Genomic DNA, 16,818 nt, shown 5'->3' on the forward strand with positions numbered 1-16,818 from the left:
ACCAAAGATGAACAAACCTTTCCTCCTTGGACTGCTCCATGTCAGACCTCAGCAAGGCCACCAAATTTCCTCCTTCTTGGTTTTCCCTGCCCCGCCACTGAAGGAGTGTCTCTAGTTCAGAGTTGGTCTCCCCTATTTCCTGCTTTAAAGAGGCCACTTTCTTTTCCAGCTGTGGGAGTACAGTGACAACACAAAGTCAACAATTTCACCTAGACTTTGCTTTATAAACTCTACCTGAAAACAAGTTTCTAGAAAAATTACTCATTATCTTATATTTATTTTTTCAGATGGTACCTATACCAGACTAAAACATATGATCACATAAATAAAAATACATATTTGTATGTATATACCCACCCCCACCTCCAGATTTTGCTGCCAAACAAATGACTGCCATTTTGTCAGAAGCTCTGTCTCATCAGTAAACTAGCAAATAAGCCAAAATATTATTTAGGAGAAAACTGCAAAGACAGAAAAGCATTCTGCTCCCATGCCAACATTCTCAACCCTCATCAAGTCCTACAAGAAGAGCTGGAAAGAGTAAGGCATTCCCAGTCAGGAAATTCTTAATGTTAACTAAGAATTAACATTAACATAATGTTAACTAAGAATTAACTAACATCCCCCTAGTCTAACATACCAAAAGAATTATACCTGCAGTCCCTCTATACACGTTGAGGCAGAGAGCCCTGTGCTAAAAGACAACCCCAAAAGCACGTTTAAAATCTAGGTTTAAAGTATTTTCTCCACACCTGGTTAATTATTGCTGTTCTTTCCTGCAGCTGGGCTGATAACATTTCTTGTTCCTTTTGGTGAGCAGCCTGTGCCTGAATCAACATCTGCTCCTTGTCATGTAGTGATGCCTTTTTTTCAGCTTCAAATTCTTCCTGCATAAATCACATATACTTGGATTTACTGAGAGAAGAAAAAAATGCCGAAACACCATCACCATCCACCAAAAAAAACCTCAAACATCCCCAGTATTTTTTTCTGTATTCTTTAGAAATACACATTTCGCCTCTCAGAATAATAAGCAGTAACTTACACATCAACACCTCCAAACAACAAAATTATGCTGAAACTGTGATCAAAATCAAAACTAGTGTGGCCAGCAGAACCAGGGCAGTGACTGTCCCTCTGTATTCAGCTCTGATGAGGTACAGTTTTATCTGTGAACACCAATACACTACACTTATTTTTTACATTGGCAAGTCAAGAAAATAGCTTTTCCCCAGGCAAGAAATAAGACTTCAGAGCAGAAGACCTGCGATGGATCCTCTGCAGAGGACTGAGCCAGTCTTTGCCCCATGCTCTAGCAGTTAGGAAGGTAAAAATGAGCTGACACAAAGGGGTAGGATGACTTTTCTTGACCTAGAACGTGTCATTTGTGGACAAAAGCAGCCTGCTTGTTCTTCTCAGAAGCACTCAGAGAGTTAAGTCAGAGCACAGACAGCAATTCTGAATACCTCAAATCTGCTAGGGAGGCAGAGGGAAGAAACCAGGGGAACAGGCTGGCATGAAGACAACTGCATAATCAACACAGGGGAGTGGGAAGGAAAAGGCTTGCTGTAAAAACCTGTATCAGCCCACAACACAGCTCAGTCTGACACTGCAAGGAGATCCAGCCAGTCTCTGCTGGGACAAAACACTGGCTAGCAAGTACATGAGGCAAAAAACCCATCTGAATCCACAGACAGCTGCACCAGCAGGAGAATTAGCCCTGGAAAAGCTCCATCAGAAAGTGAAGTTTCTGGTGTTGCAAATGCTAATTAAGGTAGCGTAAGAGAAAAAAGCAGGGATCATTTCTGCATAACCCTCAGTCCTGTCCCAGCTTCTGTGAGCTGAAGGCTGGGGTTCAGCTGGGGACAGCAGTGCCAAATATACCTGCAGCAGCTTTGCAGGACACACTTGTGCCCTCTGTTTCAAAAGACAGCTGCACCAGCCAGAGAGGGGTCAAACAGTGACCACGACCACACAGAGGGCCAGAGGCAGGGAACAGCTTGAAAATGCTTATCATGATGTTTATCATGAAAGCAGAGATTAACAACAAGAGTAACAACAAAGTATCTCATAGACAAAGAGTTCACTGCCAGCACACACTTGGTAAAAGCTTAGATAATGCTGAATATTTTGCCACATAGACACAGGATGTGCAATAGGTGTGGGATGACAGAAGGGCACAGTCTGCAGACACTGAGAAGAAAAAGTCTCAAGTGACAAACTGAACATGTACACAAGGAATGCTGCTTAGAGCATGCTCCACTGATTGTTTTGGTTTTGGCTGAAGGACATTTCATATCCAGTTCAGGACCTGAAGACAACCCTGAGGTAAAGACAATTGCTCACAGAACATTGCTTTATTTCCAGTGCTGTTTTTCTAGTTCAAACATTGTGAAGCATGGGAGAGATCTCACTCAGACTGCCATTTTAGAGGCTGAAGAACAAAAATCTTACATCAATTGCTCCTTTTCAGTGAAACACACTCCCAGTGCTTATTCAGAAGAGCATTTTCACCAGAGCCTACCTTCAGCTGTGCAATTTGCTGTTCCAGCAGCAACTCTGACTGACACTTCAACAGCTCAATCTCCTCCTGGAACTGAAGCTGCTGCTTCAATTTTACCTCCTCAAATTGAGCCAGAAGAGTTGTTCTCACAGATTTTACTTCAGAAGCTGATGCAGAAGCATACAGCTGCAGACAAGGAATACAGAATATTTTAGCCACAGTGTTAGAATTAAGGAAAAAATGAAAACCAAATGAAGCCAAACCAAACCCATCAAGCTAAACCAAATTCTGAAGAGTACATTCACAATCCTCAAGGTCATACAGGGCTGCTGTCTATCACCATGCTGAGTATAGAAAAAAAGCAGGTTGATAAAAATAGATAAGCAACCAGGCATTAGGTATCAAGTATCTCCTGTATTCATGAGACCATCAGGCCAGACTAACCAAGTATTCCTGACTTACTCTTTCCAACCGACACTTCTCTAAAAGCAATTAAAAAAATAAAGAGGAAAGAAGGGGAGAGAAACACAGGGAAAGCATGTTTTGTTAAGATACGATTTCCCTTGTTCAAATGGGAGCAAAAATTACACATCTCTAATGCAATTATCCTGGGATACAACAGTGAAATGTCTGAGAGATTTCTGGTCATCTAGGGCTCTTTTTCCTACTGTTTTCTCTAAGAAGAGTCACTGTACTCATCAGAATACAAATCCTGTTTGTAGGATGATGTGCTTGAAGACTGAATCACCATTAGGCCCTCCCAAGAAACTCATGAAACTTCCTCCCCAGACAATCTATTCTTCTAAAAGTGATTTAAGAGTTATTTGAAATGTGATCGAATTTTCAATTTAGTAAGTGAAAAAGCAAAAGTAAGTAATATTTTAACTTCATGTGTTCTGTGGTTATAGCTGGATCAAGCTCATTTTGTTTGGGACTTTTCCTACTACATGAGTGTAATAAAACACTACATAAGTGTAATATAACACCAGTGACTGCTTGCATCTGCACAAGTCAGATTGTCTCCTCTTATTGTTAGCACTATTACATTCCAAAACCATCTAGATGTACAGCCCTATTTCTAAGCTTAATAAAACTGAATTTACTTTATGATAAAACATGGATTGTTTTGGGTTTAGGTATTAGCAGCAAGCTGACCTCTTGCTCTCGTTCATGCTGTGCTTTTAGTTTCCCCAGTTCTTCTTCCAACTCCCTGGAGAACTGTTCCTTATGTTTCCTAATATCTGCTTCATGAAGATCCTGAAGCTCTTGGAGTGCTTTCCTGTGCTTCTCCTCCATCTGCAACACTTCCTCACGTAACAAATCCAGAGCCAGACGTTTTTCTTCTTCCAGCAACTGCCTTTGATTTCGAAGAGCTGTGTTCAGATCATCCTGTGTAAGCAGTAATTAAAAAAAGGGGAGGGAAAAAAAGTACAAGTATTTTTGCAACCCATTTGTCAAGCACATGTCCTGCTGCATCAAAGCTTTTAAAATAAACAGGAACAATATTGTGTCATGAAGGATGAGCATGCATATATATATATATATATACACATACTCTCTAGAACATTTAAATGGGTTTATTTTTCTTATCTAGCAGAAGTTTTGTAAATTCTTACTTATTTGGAAGGATCTTTAGATTCCTAGAGATGTGGCTTAACCTCCAGAATGGCATTTACTCTGGTCTAATCACTCTCTGAAGAATTACACAATATCTCTGCCAGGGAGAGAAGGTCTGAGCAACAAAATGGAGACCCTCCAATCTTAAACACATTAAAAGATATACCTCATTTGTTCCTTTTCCAGAAAAGATACAGAAAACTCATTTGACTGAGCATTTGGGGCAGGAAGCAACAGATGGATTTAATTTTCAGCTGGAGTTTCCTGTTTCAGCTCATAATATGGCCACACACAATGTATCAGTGCTGGCACAAAGAGTTTGTGAAAATATCTCCTGAGAACAAAGGAGAAGGTGATCCCACACAATGTGTCAGAAATTTCACCTCCTATGCCAGTTTTTCTTTCTGACTCACCTTATGAGCTTCTTCTGCTTCAAGAGCCATGGCTCTAAGCTTTTCCATATTGACAGTAGCTAGCTCAATTTTCAAATTACTCTGGGAAAGCTGAAGTTCTTCAGCATGCTTCAATTTCAGCATCTCAATCTCACGAAGCAGTTGTGCCCGATAGATTTTATCCTGCTCTTGGAGCTGCTCTCTGTGCTGCAGCTGTAGCTTCTCCAGAGCCCTACTGTGTTCATCTCTTATAGTCTGAATTTCAGATAGGTAGGAAGACTCCAAGGAATCCAGATTTGATAAGTGTTTAACCTCCAGCTCATCGATTTGGGCCTGATGCTTTGTCTGTAGTTCAGCAACACAACTTTCAAGCTGAATCTGCTGTTTACTTTCCAGGGTAGATTTAAGTGTCTCAATTTCAGCTTGGTGTTTTGCCTGAAAATCAGCTGTCAGAGACAAAATCTGCTGCTTATGCTTCTCCTCTAACTGCTGACTTTGGAGTTCCAGTTCATGCACATGTTTCTCTTTCAGCTTTTGGAGAAGAATCTCTTGCTCAGTTGTGAATTTCTGAGTCATTGCTTTGTGCTCCTCCATAAACCTGTATTATTTCCAAGAAAATTTAAGAGAATGTTGTGAAAAAAGTCACCTTTTTTTTAAAACGGTTGAGCTAATAAATAATAATCCAAGGAAAAGAAATAGACTTCACTTAGCCTCCCCAAGTTTTACTTGATGCTTCAAACACAGAACTAAATTCAAAGCAAGCCACAATGATGATTTCATAGCCACATAATTAAAGGTTTCTGCAATGTCACTTGGGAGTATCTGGTTATTACTACAGAAACTGGCACCCCTATTAACTTACAAATACAGAGCAACATGTTTGAGAAATACTGCCATGACAGTTATATTGTAGTGTATATACTGCTACATCTCAAATATGTTGTCTGCTAATAAATGAACTGTCATAACAAACACCTCTAAAAACACCTGGTAAAAACAGACATTAAACCATTGTGGAGGTGTATGTGGGACACTTGGGGGCTCCTCCAAACCCAGCTGAATTCTGCTTAAAGCTTGATGCACAAGATTTAGTATCTGAAGTACTGCCCTTTACTGCAACCAGTAATTACAGTATTTTTGCATGCAGACACCAATAACTAAAAAAACCAGTTATTTAAAAGTTAAGTTACTGATTTCAGTGCTTTCTTAGTCATTATTTCTCCAGTCTTGTTCTGTGAACATATTTTTGGGGAGGGAAGAAGGGATAAAGTTGAATCAATGCATACAAATACCAACAAGTGCTTGTTTACTTCCCTTAATTCACTCGAAACAACAGGAGTAGGAAGGGGAAGAAAAGCAGTAGTTCCAGGCATCTAACCAGAACTAAAGAACACCAAAGGGAGGCCCCATCAACCTCAGCTTTCAATGGTTAGCACACGCTTCATTCACCAGGGAAAGCTTGTTTACATTCATTCCAATTGTTTAAAAACACTTAGTGAATTTTTCCACTTATATGTCCCATTACACTTTGAAGGCTGGAATAGGATTTCCAGCTGTGTTGTACTCATGGCAGGCAAAACCTGACTACATTTTATTTGCTAGTCTAGATGAAATGCCTTCACACAAAGCAAAACCTACAGCAGATCATGAGACAGCACTGCTTTACATGTGTAAGTCACACAGTGCCATCAAGTGACCACACTGCACTATCACCCATTACATCTAAAATAACACAAAGCAACTCTAACAATGAGTGAACCTCTAAGGGAAACTTACTTGTTTTGTGCTTCCAGGAGTTTCAGTGCACATTCTTCCTGCAGGCAGAGTGTGGCCTTTTCCATTTCTTTTGCCATGAGGGCTTTGGCTGCCTCCAGGTCAGCTTCATATTGCTGCTGAGCTTTCTGCACAGCCTGGGCACCTGCAAGGCTGTCCTCCAGCTGCTGCAAGTTGTTTTGCTGCTCTTTCACCAGCTTCTCCAGCTCCAGAATTTTGGCAGCTTGGTGATCTTGAAGTTGAACCATCTCAGCTTCACGGAGTTCAAATTGTTTTCGTAAATTCTGCTTCTCAGATTCTGCTCTGGTTTGCAGTTCTATGTGCAATTGTGATAACTTCTCTTCTGCTAGGATTCTCTGGGCCTCGCTTTCACATTGCCATTTCTTCTCTTTTTCTTTGTACATATTCTCTACTTTCTGGACTTCTTCTCTTAATTCCTTTTTGTGATCCTCAGCAATTTGATATTTTACCTGTGAAGACAATTATTTAAAAGAAAAAAGAATAAACCACCAAAACCAAGTTGAAGTGCGTGAACACACTCAGGCATTTAAGGTCTTGAAAAGATTAAATTCATTAGCAACCCTTCCTAATGAAACTTAAGTGTGAAATGATCATTTATAAACTGACATGAATTAAATTCAATGCATTATTAAGAATTAATGTGGGTTATGAAAATAAGTAAAAAATTAAGGCAGAATTCTAGAATGAATATGGTACTCTATGTTGATTTCTCTCGAGGTCACTTTTCAGGAGTTCAACTTATACAGCTATGGGTATCTTAGGTGCATATTAGGCATAAATAAAAATCCCTCTTAAACTTCTTTTAAAAGCCACATAAAAAGCATGTAGCACAAAAACAGAAGCCAAAGCAGCAAATGATTGCTCCATGACAAAAAAAGACTTCTCTGGCTTTCTCCATCCGTTTCTAAGCTTGGAAAAGGATACACATATCCATGGCTCTTTAAAAAGGGTGGAAAGGAGGACTTGATAAATAAGAGCTTCACCCATCTAATTCTCATAATTCATTGCTTAAATTGTTGCATATTTGAATGCTTAACATTTATTCCAAATTCATCCTCAGATGGAACAGCTGAATTAACATGTAAGAGCGACAATACCATGTATGATTGTCTCAACTCTAAGACTTTGAGGTACAAGAGTTACACCAAAAGAGAAGTGTATTCCAACATTTGTGCCTATCCAACAACTCCATTTAAAGCTTTAGCTGCTACCCCTAGACCAGGGACTTAAATTCAAGTGCTGCCTCTCCCTCCCTTGGCCTTCCCACCAGGCTGGAGTTGACCCAACTCTACACCAAACAGTTCTGTAGCGCAAATTACCTTTTCCATTTCTTCTTTCAGATGCTTTTCATTTTGCTCAGAAAAATCCTTTTGTTTTACAAGCTCTTCCTTTAAATGCCTTATTTCCTCTGAGAGCTCTGCAATATGCTGTTTCTCAGAGTTGGAGAGGGCAAGCTTGGCTTTGTGCTCTTCCTCCAGCACAGACACTCGCTCAGCCACCTCCACCTCAACCTGACATGCTACCTCTTGAACACTCTGGGGACACAGTTTGGTGATTTCTGGAAAGAAAAAAAAATCCAAGCCACACAATAAAATGACATTCTGGAATTTATTTTAACAGCTCCTATTGATGCATAGAAATAAAGCTGAATGGTTTTGGCTGTGCAATTTATCAGTAGCCAGGCTAAATACAGGACAAGGAGAACCCCTCAGCTGGATGATTTTATACTCTGTTCCATTTTATCACCACCTTGGGAATTTATCAGTATTAACACATAGAATAATCATAAAACCTGTGGTAGGACCTCCCTCCTTATCTGCCACAGCCAGAGGAGCAGACTTTCTTTCTGGGCAATGTAATGGCAAATTTATGGAAGTTTTATCTCCTCTTCTGCACATCATATTTACACAAAGCAATCTCTAAACATTCTAATTTAAGCAGTTTTGATATCCTCTCTAGCATTAAAAATAAATAATTGAAGATAAGAAATAGAAGTGCAAATTAAAAAAGCTCTACTAATCCTTTTAGCCACCATACAGTGGAATTCAGTTATACCCATGTGTGTTAAATTAGCTAACTAGGTTATCTACTGTTGGTCCAAATGTTTGTATGACTGTGCCCTTCTAGGCATCAAAAATGGAAACCTGATCAACTCCTTGCAGGAACTGCTCCACAGTTCTAGTAGTTTTTACTACAGAATAAACAACTTCAGGTCACCACATCTTCAGAGGTGCAGCTCAATGTGCCCATAAGTGCTCAGTGAAAGGGATTAACATCTGTTAAATGCTCCCCATAGTTCAGGGTAAACTAATCAGCTGAAAACTTCCTCAGAGAGGCCTGTTTAAAGAAAAATACAAGCCACACAAGCAGCTTATTGTTTCCCTTCCCAGTCTGTCAGGCCATCCTACCTTTAGACTGTTCTTCTGAAAGTTGGGCATGGAGCTGCTCAAGTTCTAAACCATGCTTTCTTTTCAAGGCCTCAATTTCTGTTGCATATTTGTCTGACAGATCCATCTTCATTTTCATCAGGTCCTCTTTATACTGAAGTGCAAGGGAGGATCTCAAGGAATCCAGTTCATGCTTGTGTTGTTCTGTAAGTTGTAGCTGCAAACAGGCAAGTTCTTCCTACGGAAATAAAGGGTTAGGAAGAGAGCTTTAGCTTCTAAGAAACCATGGTGAGAATCTTTCAATGAGACAAAGGAAAATTTCCTTTCCAAACTCTCAGTCAACTGGAAACAAGTTGAGCAAAAATGTTGAGATCTTCAGTTACAGCAAGGTGCATGAAAACAGAAGCCTAAATGTAAGAGAGGCCAACTAGCATCTTGGCTTGAAGAAAACAAGGACAGGAACAATTACTAACAGCTTGATAAAAAAAGAGAAACACCACAAATTCTGCACTGGTGAAGAAGAACTGATAAGTTCCTTACCCAGCACAGGATAACCCAAACAGCACATAAAATTACAGAGCATTGTTTCAGCTGTTCTACTCTACAGCCTCTCTAAGGCTGAGAGCTATTTAAAGTTGGCAATTCACAACATTCTTGTCAAAAATAATCCCTACTAAACACCCACAATTAATTTTCTCTTTGCAAGAGCTAGGAATCAGATATCAATTTTCATACAGGTCATGTAAAGAACAGTAGAACTTTTAATATATCAAAAATCCTACCTGTTGTTGTTCAAGTTGTTGGTTTAGCTGATCAAGTGCAACACTTCTCTCTTTTTCAGCAGTCTCTTCAAAAAGTGTGACAGAAGACCTGAGAAAATGGTTTTGATGTTTAAGACTGTGATATGTCATGAATCAGGTTAAATATACTTGATGACTAATGGTGTAGTTCTGAAAGTAGGCAAAGAGCAACTATAACAACTGCTCAGGACTGGGCCATGACCCCAATTGGTTTAGGTGCTAACATCTTTTATGCTAAATAAAAATAAAATGGAAGCATGCTGTCACAAAATGAAAAGAACAAATCACCTGATGTCCCCTGCTTGATCTTGACTCATTTCCAACACTGGCAGTGAATAGTCTGTCAGCTCTTGCTGTCTCTGATGCAACAAAGTCAATTCTTTTTTGTAGTTTTCTTCAGCAGCAATTAACTTGTTTTCAAAATCAAGTCTCAGTTGTTCCAATTCAGCTTGGTGCTCCCTGTTCCTCTGCTGCCGCTGCTGCTCAAACTCCTGCTTTAAACATTCTATTTCTTTTACCTGTGATGCTCGAGCCAGGAGCTGCTCTTTTAGCTCTGGAACAGAGGCAAAGCCAACACAAGCACTAAGAAGACATCTCTTTAGGCTAAGTCATTCTGTGAAGATCAGATTTAGTTGCCAAGTGTCAGTGGTTTAGGAATGGCATTGTCCCATTAACACTTCCACTAAAAACACCACAAGCCACTCCCTTCTCAATGGGAAACACAAAAGGCAGAGATCACAGGCTGACGTAAGAACCATTTACTGGAAATAGCAATGAGATAGGAAAAATGAACTTCTGATAGTCAAAAATTCCTTCTTCAGAAGACTTTCTCAGTCACACTGCATTCAGAGAAACCACTCTCATGCCAAGAATCAGAATCACCAGCCCACTGCTAGCTCTCCTCGTTTTCTTGCAGTTCTGGACTAGGCTGGTAACAAGAAGAGTCCTGCACTGTTGCTTAATCTTCACACCTCCTTGCTGCTGTAGCACCCAAAATGAATAAATTATTCAAAAAGATTTAATATGCCCCAGGCAAAACTATCCAAACAAAACCAAATTGTGCATAAACTGTGCAGAAAACCAAAAACTACAGGAAAGAAAATAAAATGATACTTTAATGATAGTTTGCTACCCATTGTGTGCTCAGAGGCTGAACTGGCTGGATTAAAAGAATCAACCAATAAAACAGGAATGCAGTAAAAAGCAGCTACCAAAGCTGGTTCAGCAAGTTCCCCTCCTTCCAGAGAGTGAGAACAACGACCAGCACTGCAACCTTCTCGTTAGCCTTTTGGGAGCTTTCTTCCCCACCTTCTGTATTAAAGCAGCAGTAACATTTAGGAAAGTTAAAAGGTAGGTAAAAAGGGAAAAAAAAATAATCTCGAGAGATAAGCTTTCCCAATAGCTCAACTTTCCAAATAATTCAAGTTAGTTAAATTCCAAAAGAACCAACTGAAGAGGGAATTACATTTCAAGAAGAAGGAACTTGGAGAAGTATCTGAAAAAGAAACAACTTGCCTGGAGAAAAGCAGTTGCTTATGCTACACAAGAGAAACTTAAGAAAAGTTGATGGAAACAGAGGATGCCATCCAGGAGCAACACAACTCATTGTCACAATGTGGTTTTGTGTAGCAAACCAGAAAATGCACTCATGGCATGAAAAAATGCTCACAATGCAAATACAAACAGAAAGAGTAAGAGAAGAAATAAGTGTTCAAGGCCAGGTTGGATGGGGCTTGGATAGTGGAAGGTGTCCCTGCCCATGGCTGGGGTTGGAATGAGATGATCTTTAAGGTCCCTTCCAACCCAAACCACTCCATGATTCTGTGAAGTAAGTCCATGGTTCAAGCCTGCTTCCAAAGGGAGAAGCTGCCAGGCACAGAGACCAGAGGAATCAAGTGACAAGAAGTAACCATCAGTGAGGTAGGCAGGGGAAGTCCAATCTACCTACATGGGTGGGTTTTGACTACCAGCAAAGTCTACTAGCACAAAATTAAACAAAATTAACCCAAGAAAGTGTTTCATTGTTTTGAACTAGCATGTCATTCTCACCCCAGAGCAGCAATGCCATCATGCAGCTGCCATGGTTTGAACCCTACCATCAACCCAAACGCATGGTCAAATCAGCACTCAAGTGAAGAGCAGCACAGCAAAACTAAACACCTTTAAGATCTCACACACCAAAAGAGATCCTCACCTGGACCATGAGCCTGCATTCTGGTCTCACCACCTTCATGAAAGATGAAGAAACAGAAAGGGTCCAAAGAATGGGATTGTGAGTGATTAGAAACACAGAAAAACGTGAATTATTAAAGATTAGGGGTACAGAGAAGAATTCCAGCAAATACAATGAAGTGCTATGTACCATAATTCTGCAATACCAAAACAAAAAGATGAAATAGTCAAGGTAAAGTCTGCCTAACAAAAAAAAATTACTTAATGTATGACCAAACAAACAAAGTCCAAATACAATTCAAATGCTACCTGGAGTTATATTATTCAGAAAATGTGAAACAGTATTTGAAGTATGTTTCTAACTACCCCAGCAGAACTCAAGAATCTCATTTTAAGAGTCCCAACACAAGAACACTGGCAGGGTCATGGTCTCTAGGTTTTACTTTTCCCCAGAAGTTCTTTAATGTGTTATAAATATGCACATATCTAATACATGCTAGATTTTATTTCAAAAGTGTAAGTCATCTGCAACCACCACACTGCAAAACTGGCTGTTTTATTTAATACACCTGGGTCTTGAAACAGAAATACAAATAGGAGCATGTTATTGCACTGACCAGCATTTTCTCCAGTTTTTAATTACATGATACTTAATTTGACATTTCAATGAAAACCTTTTGTTTTCACTAAATATTTTTACAGTGTGCAGGAATGGAGTGGGAAGGAAAGCAAAAGCACAGGAGTAAGCTTTTCCCCACAGTCACACCATGCTTTTTGACACTGCAGAACCTGTCATCTGACCCTAACTCACCTCAGCCTAGAGACACATCACTGGGCTACAACCCACTGACACTGTGGCCTTCCTGTGTGTTTCTGGTAAAACAGCTAAAAGCATTTCGTGTCAATGATGTGTCCTTCTGTATGAAGGAGAGGCAAAAAATAAACTGTGTCAGTTATGAACATACCACTCAGCTCCTGTCGATTTGCTCGGGTACTGTCAAGCTGAGACCAAAGCTGCCTGATTTCTTCTTGTGACTCAACCTTGAGTTGCTCATGCTTGACCTGAAGCTGGTCCAGCTACAAAAAAAAAAAAAGTTAAAACCAAAAAAAAAAACCACCCCACCACAACTTGTTAAACAATTTTGTTCTCAGGGCTTATTTTACATGCAAGAGACACTTCTGTCAGAAGGAGGTGGAAACAGTGACAACACCACTCTCAGCTCCTGACAGTATCAGAGATACTGAGTAGCAGCATCTCTTGACTCTTACACCCACTTCCCCGAGAGGCAAGAATTTGTTCCTGATGCCATAAGTGTATTCACTGGCAAAAAAAGTAAGGCATTAGCCAGATTTTAAAAAAAAAGTGAGAACCAGAAAATTAGAAATATAAACATGGATGAAGAGAGAGCACTGAATGGCACAAAAGCAACTGCATCCCAAAGGTTTTGAACTCCTTTGGAAACTCCCAGAGAATTTACCTGCTTCACGATGCATTTTGCTTTTTAAGTAACATCCCTAAATACAAACAGGTCACCCAAATGATATTTATATGGTCTAGTTACATAAAGAGAAATCAACTACTCTAAACTACTAAAGAAATGTAATTTACCTCATTCTGAAGATCCTGTTCTTTTTCTTGGCTTTTCATCTTTATGTCTTCCAGGATTTGGTAATGTTCAGCCTGCAGCTGCTCTTGTAATTTTGTGATGGCTAACTGGTGTTGCCTCTCCAATTCTATACATTTCACTAAAATTCAAAATTAGTTTTGTTACTCCTTCATCCCAGTTAATGAATAACCTATACAACTTCTGTGCAACAAAACTAGAAATGTATTGTCTCTAGCTTAAGCACTAGCTTTCAGGAATCACAGAAATGCTTGAACAGTAAAGTATTTGCAAGTCAAACACTTCCATGCACTGCTTCGTTGTTCTCTGCATCCCACACTGTTAGTTAGCCAAGAGACAATAATTTGTTCCATTAACCCTTAACTGTCCACAATCCAAATGCAATTTTTTGTTAGAAAAAGCTTCTATTAATATTAACCACAGTTTTGATTAACTCAGCAACTGTCAAAACAGATTTTCAGATGGGAGCAGAACAGCATTTCCTTTTAATATTCACCTTGCATCTCATACTCTGTGGAAGTTGAAATGCAACAATGCTATCCAGGTTTTAAGCCATATTTCATTTACAACCTTGTCTAGACAGTCTCATGCCATCAACCCAGTTTTTAAATAAGGCTACATAAATACAGCTTGTATTTGCTTTTATACATATTGTAAAATCACTTAGCTATGTCTCTGTTCAATAAAACAGCATGACACTTACTTTTAGATTGTACATTCTCAACAGAAAGAAGCCCCAGCTCTGCTCTGACTTTTTCTAAATCCATTTCCAGAGATTTCTGCAGTGCAATCATCTCAGTCTGATGCTTTTCACACAGCTCCTCACACACGTTTTGTAAACGTCTATCAGACTCTAATTCCCAGTCTCTTTTGAGGGTCTGAGAGAGTAAAACATGCATTATATTAAAGCAAACACATTTAGTAAATTAATGAATTTTTTTTCTCCATTTATTTGTCCTTTACAATAAATGTGTAGCAGATCTGGGACTTATACCAGCTCTTGTTTTCTGAAAGGACCTTTCTTTTTTTCTTGTATAAAGAACAGAATTTGTACCTCTAATGCCTGGACATGTGCCTCTTCCATTTCCAATTCTATTTTCTTTCTCTGGTCAACTGTGAAATAAAATACTTATTAATAAATTTACATAAAATAGTATTAAATGTAAGTAAAAGTATGGATGAGATTACAATTTTCAACATCAAACTCATGAGTTAAATGTGCAGGCATAGAGCAGAGTAAGATGCTGGGTTCTAGCCACACCTGCTGTTATGTTATATCCCACTAGTTCACTTTAGAAAAAAAACATTCTAGAATTTACAGCTGCAAAGACAACTCAGAAAGTAAAGTTCAATTTAACTAGCAAAGCCTGCTTAAGTCTAAAGAGAACATGATACTAAAAAGAAGAATAACCCTAAAGACACAAATGATGTCATTTTAACATTTCACTGCACATCACTATGAGCACAGAATCTCCAGAAAGACAGGAGTAGCATGCAGCAGCAACAGGTAGGAAACTCCAAATTTATTTTACAAATGTCTAGGAATGCACGACAGATGCCACTATCTGCTCAGTTATCACTGACACCAACAGATTCTTCCTTTCCAGTTCCCCCCCTGATTAATTCCAGCTTCTTCTTCAACCCCTTTTTTGATTTGCAATAACCCTGAAAAACCCTATCAGCCATGCTGCCTAGGCTAATTTATAATATTTAATAGTTTATAATATGCAACCATTATTTCAAGTCTCTCCATGGGAAAGCAAAATGTAGAGATTAAACTGGTATTAAGTTACCTTAGTAAAACACAATTTAACAGCACTGACATTAAGAACTGCATCTCGACCTCCTCCCGGCTCCCAAATCCCACTCTGCTGTCAGTTTACTGCACTACTGGTGGAAACAAATGGCTTCCTACTTTTAGGTCAAAAAGAGACACCCTTAAATGAATGCCTTCTTTCTCTTAGGGAAGGACAACTAAAGGAATGATTTCTAAACCTTATTTCAGAGCTCAGAAAGGTGTGATGAACAGTGCAGTCTAGCTGGAGGCCTGCAACTAGCAGTGTTCCCCATGGGTCCATCTGAATACAAGGAAAACTTCTTTACTGTGAGGGTGACAGAGCCTGTAACAGGCTGCCCAGAGAGGCTGGGGAGCCTTTTAATCTGCAGATATTCAAAACATGCCTGGACACAATCCTGTGCAAATTGCCCTGGGTGAAGCTGCTCTAGCAGGGCTTTGATGATCTCCAGAGAGCCCTTCCACCCCAACTAGCCTGTGATTCTGTCAACTTCTTCAGTGAAATGCTGCAAGATTCACCTTTCTCCAGAAATTCCTCAAGCTCTGCCATACAGGTCAAAAATGGTCTGACCTGGAAAGAGGGAAATTTCCCAAACAATGCCAAGAGCATCATCAGTAGGCCTTCAGTACTGTGAGGTGCAATTGCCTTCTTGCTTATGCCAAAACACAGTCCTACATGAAGTGCAGCTCAAAGGACACCCAGGTTCTCACTGAGCCTTTCAGCTCTTTGCCAACTCCTTCCTAACACTGAGGGGGTAAGCCAGGAAGCATTCACATATTTTCTCAGAAAGATAACAGAGTGCTGACTTAGGGCAAGAAAAACCCACAAAACATAAGGGATAAGAGCTCTACTCTTCGCACTGATCAAGTTCTTTATGAGAACGTGGTCTAAAGCCTCCTGAAAGAAAGTAGTTAAGTTTAGCACTAATTTACACATGAAGAACAGATAAACTTAGGTCTGCACAGCTTCATTTTCATATATAAAACATGCACTCTTGCACATGGCAGTCCTGCCCATATCACAGATAACACCAGCTGTTATTTACAGCCCAGATCTACAAGACAGGAACCTGAGCAGGAAAAGAATATTTATTCCCCAGTTTCAATACCTAGCTCTTGCTGATACTTGGACTTAAGGTCTTCTTTTTCCTTCAGACACTGTTCTTTGATCCTCTCCCACTCCAGCTGGTGGCGGCTTTGCAGAATGGCCACCTCCTGAGCACGCTTGTCATTGAGCATCTCTCGCAGCTCCACCAGGGCAGTCTCCTTCTCCTTCCTCAAGTTGGACTGTGTAAGCTCCAGCTGAGAGGTGTGCATATTGTTTAAGGTCAGGCGTAAAGCTTCCAGTTCAAGGCTGTGCAGTGTCTGCAGTGGAGTAAAAAAGGGTTTCTCCCTCCCCTCTAATGAAACGTGCTTGCTTTTTCATGACCAGTTTCAGTTTTCACTGTTAAACACATCGAAGTTTTGCCTTTTTGTACTTGGAGACAGTTTCTTTGTGCAAGAACCCTTAAAGGAACCCTTACAATAAGCTGCTATAATGATATTTGAATGTTTTCAGTGCAATGTAAAAGGCTTTCCTTACCTGCCTCTTAATTTCCTACAAGATACACAGTATCTTCCACTTCCTCACATCAAAGCAGAACACAAGCTCACCTCAGCCCTTCACTGCCTATTGAAACAATTCCTTGTGTTTGCTGTTGCTTATAATTTGTTAACAAAACAAAGTTCTAAGT

The 16,818-nt window shown here is 39.7% G+C and overlaps 1 protein-coding gene across 9 annotated transcripts in view; it reads right to left on the bottom strand.

Moving 5' to 3' along the window:
* Positions 1–16,818, bottom strand: part of PCNT (pericentrin) — a 71,089-nt gene that overhangs the window by 39,183 nt on the left and 15,088 nt on the right. For 6 of the 9 annotated variants that reach the window (XM_064433746.1, XM_064433753.1, XM_064433749.1 and 3 more), the window contains exons 10-25: positions 16,195–16,450; positions 14,345–14,403; positions 13,994–14,168; positions 13,275–13,411; positions 12,631–12,742; positions 11,688–11,720; positions 9,782–10,046; positions 9,476–9,563; positions 8,715–8,931; positions 7,626–7,864; positions 6,289–6,755; positions 4,534–5,110; positions 3,659–3,892; positions 2,525–2,689; positions 753–887; positions 18–169 (exon numbers count right to left, since the gene is read on the bottom strand). In XM_064433746.1, the coding sequence (XP_064289816.1) occupies positions 18–169; positions 753–887; positions 2,525–2,689; positions 3,659–3,892; positions 4,534–5,110; positions 6,289–6,755; positions 7,626–7,864; positions 8,715–8,931; positions 9,476–9,563; positions 9,782–10,046; positions 11,688–11,720; positions 12,631–12,742; positions 13,275–13,411; positions 13,994–14,168; positions 14,345–14,403; positions 16,195–16,450 (3,311 nt within the window). The remainder of the gene's footprint in view (positions 1–17; positions 170–752; positions 888–2,524; positions 2,690–3,658; positions 3,893–4,533; positions 5,111–6,288; positions 6,756–7,625; positions 7,865–8,714; positions 8,932–9,475; positions 9,564–9,781; positions 10,047–11,687; positions 11,721–12,630; positions 12,743–13,274; positions 13,412–13,993; positions 14,169–14,344; positions 14,404–16,194; positions 16,451–16,818) is intronic. The other 3 variants (XM_064433754.1, XM_064433751.1, XM_064433752.1) reach the window with 2 other exon arrangements.

Source organism: Passer domesticus, chromosome 10 (assembly GCF_036417665.1).
Source record: "Passer domesticus isolate bPasDom1 chromosome 10, bPasDom1.hap1, whole genome shotgun sequence".
NCBI classification, from domain to species: Eukaryota; Metazoa; Chordata; class Aves; order Passeriformes; family Passeridae; genus Passer; species Passer domesticus.